A 14,363-nucleotide genomic window follows, 5' to 3' on the forward strand; every position below is an offset into this window, starting at 1 on the left:
TCATGTTTCATGAAGAGAGATTTTATTGGCTATGATAGCCCATGTAACAAAGTAAGTATATACAAAGTTATATATATGTCCCTTCTTTTCTATGCCCATTGATGAGAGCATTGTTCGCACTTTGAAGAAACATATGAACAAGACAAAGGATATGCAATTTGCAAATCTATGCAGTTATTGCTAATAGCCATTTCAAGTTGCTTCAAAACAAAGGTATGCAAAATGCTTAGGAAGTTTGCAACACTACAAAGATATGGTAGGTTTAAATCCAAGTATGACACATTTTTAGGGCACACTAGCGAATGGTTATTCCATCAAGCATGGTTACTCCAACAGACATAAAATGTGTATGAATAAACAGGTGGATGTCATAGCCATGTCATATCAAGTTGCTTCAAAATAGAGGTATGCAAGTTTGTAGCACTAAAAAAGACAAGGTGGTAGGTAGGTTTAGATGCAAGTATGATACATTTAGGGCACGCTAGTGAATGGTTATTCCAAGACAAGGTGGTACGATATGTTTATTATGGCAAACTAGCATCATGCATGGTTGTTCTAACAAGCACATCTTTGCATGTGTATGGATTTTCAAAGCAAAAATTTAATTGAAAGCATGTCTTATTAGCACCCTTCCGCAACATTCCACGCATCTTTCAGGCTTCTTACGAAAAATCCTCTCTCTCTCTCTCTCTCTCTCGTTGAACAAATACGATAGGTAGATACAGTTGCAGATATGAAGGGACATGTCCATCGCCCATTGCCAAGGGGCCAGGTAAAACTGGTCACTGGTTACGGCCTCCCTCGAGGCGAATCGAGGTGGACGCAGAATTCAGTCAATAGGCAACACAAGCGATGCCATAAACAATCGTATTCAGCAACTTTCAAAGTCCAAAACCCATCTTCTGGTCATTCCTGATCTTGTATCCATCCTGTACGAAAATTGTTTTGTGAAGCAGAAATGAAAAGACCGCATATGGAGTAACAATTTCGTAACAAAGTAACAGTTCCTCTTACAGGCAAATTACTGATAAATGATCGCATGTAACAGCTGACTGCCGTCTAGAGAGAGCTGAGAACATGGGAAAATGACAGAGATATCGTATTAGCAGGATAGAAAATAATGGCCAATTACAACAACCGGAAAACTTCGAGGCTTCCGCCACCGTCTATCTAAAACCCAAGTCTGCGATGCTCTTGACAAAATCATCCTAAACCCTAATAGACCAAGAAATCGAAACAAGCACGGACACAAAATTAAGGGACTGCCAACACCAGGGCAGGTGACAACCACCAGCTCAGTTCATTTCTTCTTGGCGGCAGCCTTGGTGACCTTGGCACCGGTGGGTTCCTTCTTCTCAACAGCCTTGATGACCCCGACGGCCACGGTCTGCCTCATGTCACGCACAGCAAAGCGCCCGAGGGGCGGGTACTCAGAGAAGGTCTCCACAGTCATGGGCTTGGTAGGGATCATCTTCACAAACCCTGCATCGCCGTTCTTCAGGAACTTCGGCTCCTTCTCGAGCTCCTTGCCAGACCGCCGGTCGATCTTGGTCAGGATCTCGGCGAATTTGACCGCAATGTGCGAGGTATGGCAGTCCAGCACAGGCGCGTACCCATTGCCGATCTGCCCTGGGTGGTTCATGATGATGACCTGCGAGGTGAAGTTGGCCGCCTCCTTGGCCGGATCGTTCTTAGAGTCAGAGGCGACAAAACCACGCTTGAGGTCCTTCACCGCCACGTTCTTGACATTGAATCCCACATTGTCGCCTGGAAGTGCCTCCAGGAGAGCCTCGTGATGCATCTCGACCGACTTCACTTCAGTGGTCAGGCCCGTAGGTGCGAAGGTGACAACCATGCCAGGCTTGAGGACTCCGGTCTCGACACGTCCCACGGGCACTGTTCCAATACCGCCGATCTTGTAGACATCCTGCAGAGGCAGGCGGAGGGGCTTGTCGGAAGGCCTCTTTGGCTCGGAGATCATGTCCAGAGCGTCAAGAAGAGTAGGTCCCTTGTACCAGTCCAAATTGGTGGACCTTTCGATCATGTTGTCTCCCTCGAAACCAGAGATGGGAACAAAGGGGATTTTGTCCGGATTGTATCCAACCTTCTTGAGGTAGGCAGAAACCTCCTTAGTGATTTCATCATAACGAGCCTTCGAGTACTTCGGGGTTGTAGCATCCATCTGCACAGCAAACCTGTTAGAAGCAAGCTACTGACATACCTGTGCATTTGCTTAAATGATACTCTCAATATTTCATATTTTCTACCACAGGTATAAAACTAGTACATCCAGGCTGTTAGAAGCAAGCTACAGACGTGCTAGTGCATCTATACAAATGATCCATCAGAGATGTAATGACAGAAAAGTTGCCTCAACGGGCTCACCTTGTTACAGCAGCAAATCATTTGCTTCACACCGAGGGTAAAAGCCAACAGAGCATGCTCACGAGTTTGACCATCCTTGGAGATACCGGCCTCAAAACCTCCAGTAGTGGAATCAATGATCAAGACGGCGCAATCAGCCTGCAAATCAAGCACACGTGAGTACCTAAGATTTTACTGACAACAAGCTTACAAATTCTAGAGAATGCTCCAATAAGAACCTGTGAGGTTCCTGTGATCATGTTCTTGATGAAGTCACGGTGTCCAGGAGCATCAATGACAGTGCAGTAATACTTAGTTGTCTCGAACTTCCACAGGGCAATATCAATAGTGATACCACGCTCACGCTCAGCTTTGAGCTTGTCCAGGACCCAAGCGTACTTGAAAGACCTCTTGTTCATCTCAGCAGCTTCTTTCTCAAACCTTTCGATCACACGCTTGTCGATTCCTCCCAACTTGTAGATGAGGTGTCCGGTGGTTGTCGACTTCCCAGAGTCGACATGACCAATGACAACGATGTTAATGTGTGTCTTCTCCTTACCCATCGCTGCAAAAGAAGACAATGCTTGAGAGAAACTTATTTAATATGCACCACCTCAAGCTCAAAATTTCCGAGCATCCTTACATGAAAGAGCAATTAAGTACTGGTTAAACTCAGAAATCCGGGTATCCTTACAAGCAAAGTAAGCAATCAAACACAGATCATATGATTCAGCGATACTCCCAGGCTAGGCTCAAAGCATATCACTGAAACTAAGCTAGAGTGGGACGGGAGTGAGGCAAAAACAATCTCGCCGGCAGACCTCATACCCGTAGGATTAAAAGTCTCGGGTCTAGCAGAGAGCGACGCGACAAGCAAAATCCAAGCACAACTGAAAGAGCCTGCGAAAGGCTAGTGCTATGCACTGCTATGGAAGGGAAGAATCAAATCGCATTTCTACTTCACGGGAAGATGGCAGACAAGACAGGACACAACAGGCTGCAAGAGACTACATTGCTGCTAAGAACGGAATGAGGTGACATACCTGCTAAAAATGGAAGTAGACGACGGGGAAGACGCCGAGGACCCTCGCCTGGGGAAGAAGAAGCTTAACAGCACTGCCTGCGACGGCGAGTCCTGCGCGGAAGAGGACTGAGAGAGTGTGTGTTGGCCTCATTAAATAGGCCTCCGCAAACCCTAAACATAGCCCCGATTCTGGGCCGTCCGATCTCTGCCGCCTGACGGCCCGGATATCACCCGCTTTTCACCCGCATCTGGTCCGCTCATCGGGTGTCGTGTCTTAACGGTCAAGATGCTGCCAGCCTGTCATGGCGACGTCCGTCATTTTAGCCCAATCTCGAGGTGAAAGCTGCGTGGATGTCACGTGTTTGTATGTGCACAGGTAGGGGCACGTTCACACAACTACCGCAAGCCCCCAATCGTAGGGAGGGGGCTCACGCGCATTTCGTGTGGAAAAGAGGTCGGGTTAACCACCAGTACTAAGCAGAGGCACCGGTGTGATACATTTCTCACCTACGTCTTTTCATGCTTCATGCGTGCCCCTAAGGCGTCAAAATCGACTTTTACTAGCCAAGCAAAGTGGCATATGGTGCTGTAGCACCTCACAAGCATATCAATTCCTTTCATCACTCCAGAGATTGAGCAAATAGAATCGTCAAGTTTTTAGTTATTAAAGCAAGGGCCGAGCAAATAGAATCGTCAAGTTTTTAGTTGTGAGTTGAAGAAGGTGGCTAAGATCCAATGCAGTTAGAGGGGTTTTTGTCAAGCATGGTTTTGAGGAGGATGGGCTGATGAAGAAGCCATTGGTCAAATCTAAAGGTGGCTGCATTTCAAAGGAATTATCTGTAACAATGATGGTGAAGTAATGCAGTTAGAGGAGCATCCTTCGTCCAAATGAATTACCTATAACAATGGTGGTGAAGCAATGCAATTAGAGGAGCATACTTCGTCCAAAGGAATTATCATTATGGAAAGCAAACTATAGTATCATGTTGAAGTGGACAATATTTCATGTTGATTGCATTGTTTTTACTATAGGGGAAACTACATTGATTGCTAAGTAGTAACAATGGCCTATGTGATGGAGTAGACTACTGAAACAATATGATGGCCAATATTTGGAGAGCAAAGGTAGTTGTGTAGCTACATGAAGGCAATGACATAAGAGGGTAGATTCTTTAATAGAACCAAGAGGAATTAGTATAGGTATCGAGATTACAAACTTTAGTATCAATGAAGTGAGTGGTTGGTAAGTAGTTGGTCTAAAGTGTATGAGCTGAAGATATGGTTGCATTGAAGCTTCTAAGTAAAGAGGTTTCATGTAATAAATGGGGTTCAAAGAAAAAGACGATCTGTAGTACAAGACTATGGAAGATTAGATCTAGGAAACTAAAATGATTGATTCATAATAGATTAATATGCTAAAACCTTTGGCAAGAGAAAATAGCAAAGATGGCTTGCTTTGAAGATTATCCTCATCTTGTCTTTTATAAGAGATGCCACAAACAATTGATGTGAATGCAAGAGTTCCCATCAACTACAGGGCTACTTCAAAGGAGATCATCATGAAGAAAATAGTGAAGACAGTTTGTGTTGATGCCGTGACTGTGATTCTAACATGTTTTAATAAGTTGGCGAATTGTTGTTGATCTTCACAATATCATTATTGCAAGATGTTGGCTATCAGTGCAACCGACTGATGAAAAGTAAAGAAGTTGGGGGTGACACCAACATTGGGAGTCGGCGGGACTATTCTAATTAATGGTCTTTAATAGCTCACAACTATGAATCTATGAGGTTTTCAACAAGTGCAAGAACTTTCATGCTATTTGGGAGCTACTATAGGATCTTAGAACCATGTCTATATATTATATGTTTGTTAGAGAAGAGGGTTGAATTGAAGACATTGATGTATATGGTGTTGATTAGAACATCCCATGTTTCTGCATGCACAAGCTCATTGCCTACCTATGGCTGTGTTCTGAGAGGTCATGTGAAGCTATTTTTACCCCAAGGTAGCGGGGCCACTTAACAAACAAGTCCTAGAAGAATAACACCTTTTTAGGTATTGATGTGATCCTTCTACTTTATTAAATGGGATTAGGAGACTTACAAGAAATATCCTTTGATATAAAGGTTTTTATCGGTGAATATAATAATTGAAGCAAAATGAAATACAAATATTTTCATAATTTGATTGCACTTATTAGCCTTATATGGCCAGACTATTGCAGGCAACTTTGAACACATGCGCATAAATTTTGATAGCTCTAAAAATAGCCAATGAGTCTCTCCTAATGTAGCTGAATATATCAACATAGTTAGGACTTTCTTCTCCTTCTTCATCAAAATTTTATTTCTATTGCCCCACATATGCTTTATTGCTATTGCTCAACTATGTTCCATAGGCTAAGCATTTCTTACCTTTGTCACTCAACAAGGCTGTCCTCATTTGGACAAGCTCATTAAGTCCTGCTTGCTGAACCATGCTTCTAGTTTTTTCCAAATGATTGAAGCTTCCTTGCAAGTCCAGAAAATATGCTTGACTGTTTCTTTATGTGTTGGACCGAGAGTATAGTTGGTGCCTATCCTTGCCCATCTTCCCAACCTATCCTTGGTGGGGAGTTTCCTTGTAGCAACCTTCCATTATAGCAAGTTTAGCTATCTGCTTGGAGTAGCCTTCCAGACATAGGTAACTAGTACTTCCATGTCCTCACTTTTGCATTTGGGTAGCAGTCTCCCCACTTAGTTTGGACCTTAGCATGGAGATCCAGCTTGTCTTTCTAAAAGTCCTTCCTCTTCCTCACCTTTATTGAAGGTTTCCCTTCATGGTTAATTAGACTCCACTAGACTTTGGTAGGGCCAATCTTCTTTGTTGTGGCTAGCCATCTTTCTTCATCCTCAGCTTCCTCTAGCCAGGCCCTTTCTTCCTCATCAAGATTGAATCATTATGTGAGCTCTTCCACTTGGTGTGTCTCTCCTTCCTTTTGGTCCTACACATCCTTTCATCTAAGTATCCCCTTCTGTGTTAGTTTTATTGAAAGTTTTGGATTCTCATTGAAGACTGGGGGGTATTGGATGAAAGGGTGGGCTTGTGGAAAGGTCCAAAGGAGGAGGGTTACATCTTTAATGGCTACCTTGGCTATTATTGTCCACGTCTCATCTTCCCCCATCTTCATTAGAATCTTGAATGTGTTTCCCTTGGGATCTCCTCTTCTGTGTTGCTTCCATCCTTTTTCTCTATTGACCATTCCCCCAAAGCTTACTAGATGTTTCCTAATTACACTGCCCTCCCTCTATTCACAACTCCAAAGGCTTATGAAAGCATTAACTTTTTTCTTTTGATCAATAATTCTCCTATTAAATAAAATCTTTAGATACACAATGATGCATCCATATGAGCATACTTGCTCTTATAGCCTTTCTTTGCAAAGAAATATTAAGCCTTCTCCATAGACCAAATCCTCGTAGGCACATGAGTCATGTCTTACTCCAAACAATGTGGGTATGTGTGAGAAGGTAGCTTTTCAAGGAAGCTTTTTTTAGCAACATCCATTTTTTATTCGAAATAGTCCAGTTGTTCCTTTTTTTCTTTTGGGTATATAACAAGAACCATTGCTAGCACCTCTACCTCAACCACCACGACTAGTTCCACCACAACCACTACCCTCACCACATGTTTCTCTCCTCCTCATCAGCACCACAACTACTAGCACCACTACCTCCACCATCACCACTAGTTCCACCACAACCAATACCCCCACCACATGTTTCTCTCCTCCTCATCAGCACCACAACTACCAGCACCACCAACATTTATATGCCTCTTTCTCCCCCCTTTCCAGTTGCCTTACTTGTGAACACACACACACACACACACACACACACACACACACACTCTCTCTCTCTCTCTCTCTCTCTCTCTCTCTCTCTCTCTCTCTCTCTCTCTCTCTCTCTCTCTCTCTCTCTCTCTCTCTCTCTCTCTCGTGATGGGGGTTCAAACTCCCATTCTATATATATATATATAAATATAATTACAAAATATGGGCACACAAGCTATTTTATTAGTGAGAAATTAAAGAGAGAACTATTGGGGGGGGGGGGGGGGGGTGTGTGTGTGTGTGTGTGTGCAAATATATTTCACATTGCATTGTATGAATATACTACCCAAGAATATATAGAACCTATTGTGTTTTGCAAGTTAAAGAATTGCAATGCATAAGGCAAATGAACATATTTATTGCAAACATCAAATTTCAATTCAGATCCATTAATGGAGGATGAAATGGGTGTTCTCTAATAAACTCTTGGACTCCTCCATGAAAACTTGCTAACTCTATCAGATAGGGAATCATATATTCCAAGAGGACAATATCTATGAAATTTTTCTTAAATATAGGATATAAAGAAGCTAGATAGATTACTTTGCATCTTCTCTATGCTATCATCCACAACTAGTATCATTGTAGTGTTAAAGAGTGGCCATTTAGTAGCATTGAGACATTTTAGGAAATGTAGCTTAGCCAGCCAAAGACTAAGTTTTAAGAATTGTCCTACACTTGCCTTGACTACACCAAAATACAAATTGTAGTGCTTACATAGTTTGCTTTATATAGTCGCTCCTTATGACTTGGAGTAGCTCACTCAAGTTCTCCTCCTTCATCGAGCTCCATGTGGTAGCATCAAACAATGCATGTATTTCTACCAAAAACTTTGCAAGGGTTGGTCACAAGATCACTCGATATCTACCTATCTCTAAGGGTTTGATTGGTAATGATCCCTTCTCTTTTAGTCATCTATACAGAAGCAACCCATTTACATTGAACACAATAAGCTTCCTAATTGTCGGGCATAGCTGTTGTAAATGAACATTATAGAATTTGAAAACACATATGTATTATTGCAAAAAAAAGAGCTCAATTAACTTTTGTCATTATAGAGGTTTAGTTAAATATGCCACTTTCGCTCTTAAAATCTCCCCACTTTAGTAGAGTTGTACAAGTATATGACCTATCTTTGAGAATTCACAATGTTATTGATGTAAGGCCACCACAACTCGCATTGTAATCCAAGATTGCATCTACTTCTCTCATGTATATATTCAAAATTGACCTCCAAAAAGCCATGCCCCATGTTGCATGCCACCTATAGCTTGTGATATTGATACTAAGATGCTATTAGAGCTCCTATTCTAACTTGCACCTAGTTGTCCATTTTTATATCATCTATCATGAATTTTGAAGAGATGATTTTTCCATAGTTGACATTTGTGTGCATGTATGCTGACATTTGTATCATATATAGTTGCATTTTAAATACAAATATTAATATTAGCTTGTGTAGACTAAAATTGGAGCCACTAGGTTTAATAGTATTGTAAGCAACTGGCATGATCATATTACAACTTGACATGACATATCTCTCTACCTCCCAATAGAGGGAAAATACAAGTCTAATCTTACAAAAATGAGAAAGGGGTCAAATAGAGTTACACCTCATACTTAGGAGGGAAATTTGAATTTCTAAAATTTAGGATATTTATTAATATAAGAAAGGGAATATACATTATATGAAATTTAATTGTGATGAGTTCAAATATTTATAAGCTAGGTCCAACATTTCTACCCTGACTCAATTTTTTGATGCTCGTCCTTCACAACCTACTCAATGAGCTCCACCATGGAGGATATATTGGTAATGAAGATTGATAGTTGTGTTGCTTTGAGCAAGCAATCATCTAGATGTATCAAGTTGGCCAGCTTTGTCTCAGTGTGGGAGTTCTCCCTGATAAAATTTGATCCCCCAATCCATACATGGCACTATCCTAGGTAGACGAACCACCAAGATGTCACATGCACTATTTGTGCTTTTTCATCAAACTCAACCAATTTGTATTAGTTGACCTCCTCCAAAACCTTCATCAATCAAGAGAATTCCTCACTTGGTTGATCAACTTTTGTTGCATTTTCCATTCCAAATAGGTGACAAAGAACGGTATGCCACTCCATCTTTGACATTATTGAATGGTGGTGACAATATCTTTAAGGGTACTTCCACATGAATGCTAGCATGGCCCTCTATAAAGATAGATGAATATTAAATATATATTGCCACATATAAAATTCACAAGCTATGTTTATGTACTTGTATGCATAAGTGTTGCCTCCTCTAGCATTGCAAGTTTGTGCTCTTGAATTCTTTTCTCTTCTACACATGTCAAAACATTGTTGTTGAATTGTATAGGGAAAAAATAGATTTAAAAAATCACACATAATGTGGTTATGGCATATTGAACCTTACTAGCACTGTGCTCTAGATTTTGCATTTGAATGGATTATAATCTTGTGTCCTCGGCAATCCCCCCTATGCTCCCCAACATTCTTGTGCCTCTTGATACAATGGTATAGTAGGTAGATAGATGTCTACATTACAAGAGTTGGGAGAATTTCCTCCCTTCTTCTTTCCATGCCAAGGATATGCACTTCTTCACTTCATGTTTCTACTGTCGATTAAAAACAATTTAAAGCAAATATTAATATAGAACATATGATACTCGGAGCTACAAGGAGGAATTCATGAAATATGGCAATTCTTTATTATACATCCTCCATACATCTATTAGCCTCCTACCCTCCATACATCAACTGCTCTCCTACCCTATTTATTGTAGTGGTGGAATTATGATTTGGTCTTTGGTGGTCTTAGTTGCATGATGTCTCTCCCCACTTGCTCGATCATGTAGTTTTCTAGCATGTTTGTATCTTTGGCTTTTGGCTTTTGTAGACCCTACACAATTATAGTCACAAGCTATGGTTGAAAATATATTTCCATTACAATGAGAATTGATTGGCACCAATCAATAATATATAAAGCCTCCAAGGACTGGAGAAATGAGATTAATTTGTGATGAGAAACAATTTCAACTCTTCTTTTATTGGTCAATACTAGGTATTTACTTGATTTTCTCTTTCTCTTTTTCAACAACCACACTACTAGTCTCACTTTCTTATGACCAACTACACTCTCATTAGAAGGGATTGACACGTAGGACATGTTCTAAATAATACATGTGAAAACAATTACAAGGGATTTGGTTGCTTGTGTCTCTTGCACTTGTCCTCTCTTCAAGTATTTTAGATATAATGTCTTTTCATTGGAAGAGAATTCACCTTCAAGATAGTTAAGGAAGATATGGCATCTTCTATACACCTCTCGATTCCATTGTTCCTCAATTTGGTAATCCGCATGTATGCACTGCTCCTCCACCAAGTCCACATAGTTCTCTATTCCTTGGCAAAGTGTGCAACACTCTCTTCTCCAACTACATGTACATGAAATTGACATACATGGTTCTATTACTTATAGAAAACATTAAAACAAGAGAGCATTGCAAATATACTTTTAAAAGGGATATCATATTATACTTGTAGAGAAGTCTCCATGTCACTTACTTGCATGACTTTTAAGAGATGATATTGTCATCTAGTTTGAAATCATGAAAAGTAGTTTGAAATATGTATTCTTTGTGTTTTCTCTATATCTCATATGTAAACTAAAAGACTAAATCCCTATTAACTCGAATATTGTAGTAGTCCTTCCTAGTCAACAGTAATCTCTTTCCACCATCCTATAGCATGGCCCAAGATGTCTCTTGCTGCCTAATCCAAAATCTAAATGATGCATTTTTATTTGCTCAATCATATTTTTATCTTTTAATGGTCATGTGTTTGGCTTTTACTCTAGTGCATCAAATCTACTTTTAAAAAAGAAACCTATGTTCAAGTGTGCCCATCAACACTCAAATTTTCTTATAAGAACTTACCTTGGCCTTTAATATTTTGACACTATCCACTTCATTCGACTTTGTCCATGCCAAGATGCTTGTTTTCTCCTTATTTAGAACACATGCGGTCACACTAACTATTCTACAATGGAAAAAAACATTGTCATCTTGAATCGATGTGCCATATATGTATATGACTAATAACTATTCAAAGGTTGAAACTTACTGCTACTATTTTTCTCTAAGGCTTGGATCGGCAAATCTCCATAGACGTTAAGTTTTCTTTACCAACTTCTCGTTGATGCTATAGTATGCCTCATCCCACTTGGATCTGAATTTCGAGTTGGAAGATTGTGTCTGTCTTCACTCAATTAGTTGCATAGCCATATCATAGTTATCTTGCATTTAATAAATTGTTAATGGTATTGTCTTAGATATAAAGTCCAATAGAAAATAGATTATCTACTAGGCTTGAAAGAATTACCTTCTACATGACATGGGCAAGAGCAATCAATGGTGCATGTTACTATGTGGGAATGGGTAATGGCTTCTTGTATGCTTATACCCATGTCTTTGCATCCTTATCCAATTTCTCAAATATTGATGCATAGTCAAGTTGCACCAACATTCTCACTTCTCACACAAGATCTGGATATGAAGTGGGGATGATCCCTTTTTGTGTTAATATGTATAGACGTTGATCATGTTACAAGCATGTTTATTCTACCAATTAACTCAACACAAAAAATGATCCAAGCATTGAAAAAAGTTGCATGCTACATATGTATTTGTATAAGATATGGCTTATAATATCTCCATCTTAGCCACACTTATTATCTTTAGTAAGTGATAACCCACATGTACATATTGCCTTGGGTTTTTTGAAAAAGCTATAATAAACCATAAAAAATGTCAATGGCACAAAAAATATATAATTGACTGTATTGGGCTATTGCAATTAGTCACTCACATGTGCTTATCTCATTCTTTCAAGTTGTAAGCCAATAATTTCTATCCCAAATGTAGAACATAGAGTTCAATAGGAAGGTCCACTTAGTACCGCTAATTTTCATCTTGAATTCCTTGTGCTTCTTTAGTCAATGGGGTCCCATTCTCTTGTAATTGTTTTGTCAATAAATTGCATTGGTACCTTAGAGTCTCCAATGACACTATAAATATTCACATCCCTTGAACATAACCATTGCTAAAGAAGGTCTCTAAGAGTTATTTATACCTCACACAATGACTTGTCTTATTGTCGACATGGTGACTAAACAACATAATGGAATAGGAGGCAAAGGAATGGATACCCGAATATGCACATCAAAACATAACAATATTGGTAAAAAACGTAGAATGAAAAAGCAACATATAATAACACAATAAAATATATTACAAATACTCGTAGTCAAAGTTTCAAATTGGTCCTCAATACAAGCTTACATGATAATTGGTCACACATGAATGTGACGGGAGTTTCCCCACTCATATCCCCCACTTCTAATGCGTGCTCCTTTCTTGTCTTTTGCTTCTATGTCTTTGCCTTTTATGTAGCCATGAATCACTTGTGCACTAAATGAAGCAAGGCTTTATTAGTTGTCACCTTCAACTTCTCCGGCCTCTTCTTCAGTGCTACTTTCAAGCATTACCAACTTTCTCTTTTCCTCGTGAGCTTGCCCCATCAAAGCGTGTGCATCCTCATGTGAGGAGCAAGATGGCATTGCCTCTCCCAAAGTTGCTCCTCCCTTACAAGCAAGTGCAATGGCCTCCTTTGCCTTTATAGAAGTTAGCAATCTTGATTGTCTTGCTCTTTCCCTCCCTCTAGGTAGACATTTCCTCTTTGTTATTACACACTTTGTGACTACAGGAAGTCCAACTCCAAGGTGGTGAACAAGTCTATATCTTCCTCTAAAGACTCATGTGATCAATGCTCTCTTTCATGTACCAATCCAAAAAAAGTAAGAGGAAGTAAGTGAAATGTATTTATTAACTTCAAGAGAGGAGTTAATTACTGTTAATTCAATTGGCCACTACATAATTAGGTTTTCTTGGAGCATGATCTCATTATTAACGAGAGCTAAGCACTTCACACCTATATGATATACAATATTGATAAGAAATCCCACATATCCAAGGAGCAAGCCTTGTGAGGTTAGGATCTATTGGACAAGGCTTTCTCCAATGCATTCATCACTATCAAAAAGGGTGACACAATCTTGCCTTTAAAACTCTGATCTTGTCATGATGCTAGGTTATTGATATTTTCTAAATAATGAGATATTTCTTACTAGATTACCTCCAACCAGAAATACCCAATAATGACTTAAGTGAAAGAGGTGGTTGGGCACACATAAAGACAAATAGAGAGACCTAGAGAGAGAGAGAGAGAGAGAGAGAGAGAGAGAGAGAGAGAGAGAGAGAGAGAGAGAGAGAGAGAGAGAGAGAGAGAGAGAGAGAGAGAGAGAGAGAGAGAGAGAGAGAGAGAGATGGAATATGTCTAAATGTCTCAAAATCTATGATAGAGATGCATTGTGTGGTGTTGGAGAAGATTAGATGATGGTGTATTTTGAGCACCATCATCTCCTCCTCCTCCTCCTCCTCCTCCTCCTCCTCCTCCTCCTCCTCCTCCTCCTCCTCCTCCTCTGCACACACACACACACACTCACTCACTCACTCACTCACTCACTCACTCACTCTCACACACACACACACACACACACACACACACACTCTCTCTCTCTCTCTCTCTCTCTCTCTCTCTCTCTCTCTCTCTCTCTCTCTCTCTCTCTCTCTCTCTCTCTCTCTCTCTCTCTCTCCCTCTCTCTCTCTCTCTCTCTCTCTCTCTCTCTCTCATACATAAGATACGCTTGGTTTCAATTTTGTTAAACATCTACTTATATTATTATACCACCGCGACTGAGATAGAGAAATATAGAAAAAGATTGTCAAAATTTGCATCGCACCTAATTGTGTGAGTTGTGGCTATTTTTCTCAACAAAATAAAATACATTTGTGTTAAGAACTAGCATAACTCTTTTTGTTTTCTTGGTCACATTGTGGGTGTTGCTAGATAAATTCTTCTTCCAAATATGAGCTGCAGGTTTTCTTCTAAGAGCATGGGTTCGTATAGAAACATGTTTACATTTATATCCATTCCAAACACTTGAAGGTACATGTAGTATAAGTGCTTGCATGCCA

The 14,363-nt window shown here is 40.0% G+C and overlaps 1 protein-coding gene across 1 annotated transcript; it reads right to left on the reverse strand.

Moving 5' to 3' along the window:
• Positions 1–1,078: 1,078 nt before the first annotated feature.
• LOC148021898 (elongation factor 1-alpha) lies at positions 1,079–3,557 on the reverse strand. The gene is made up of 4 exons (XM_087697408.1): positions 3,408–3,557; positions 2,604–2,929; positions 2,386–2,523; positions 1,079–2,182 (listed from the first exon to the last, which is right to left on the reverse strand). The coding sequence occupies exons 2-4, from the start codon at positions 2,925–2,927 to the stop codon at positions 1,301–1,303; spliced, it is 1,344 nt and encodes a 447-aa protein (XP_087553534.1). The 5' UTR covers positions 2,928–2,929; positions 3,408–3,557; the 3' UTR covers positions 1,079–1,300.
• Positions 3,558–14,363: the final 10,806 nt, after the last annotated feature.

Source organism: Lygodium microphyllum, chromosome 17 (assembly GCF_053477565.2).
Source record: "Lygodium microphyllum isolate KBCC chromosome 17, Lygodium_microphyllum_v1.1.10, whole genome shotgun sequence".
Classification (NCBI taxonomy): Eukaryota; Viridiplantae; Streptophyta; class Polypodiopsida; order Schizaeales; family Lygodiaceae; genus Lygodium; species Lygodium microphyllum.

Excerpts from the sequence above, each read along its gene's own strand:
- LOC148021898 (XM_087697408.1), bottom strand. The coding sequence starts at position 2,927 with ATGGGTAAGGAGAAGACACACATTAACATCGTTGTCATTGGTCATGTC. Across the intron at positions 2,524-2,603 it reads TGATCACAGGAACCTCACAG|GCTGATTGCGCCGTCTTGAT; the intron begins GTTCTTATTGGA and ends CTTGATTTGCAG. Across the intron at positions 2,183-2,385 it reads TGATTTGCTGCTGTAACAAG|ATGGATGCTACAACCCCGAA; the intron begins GTGAGCCCGTTG and ends TTTGCTGTGCAG.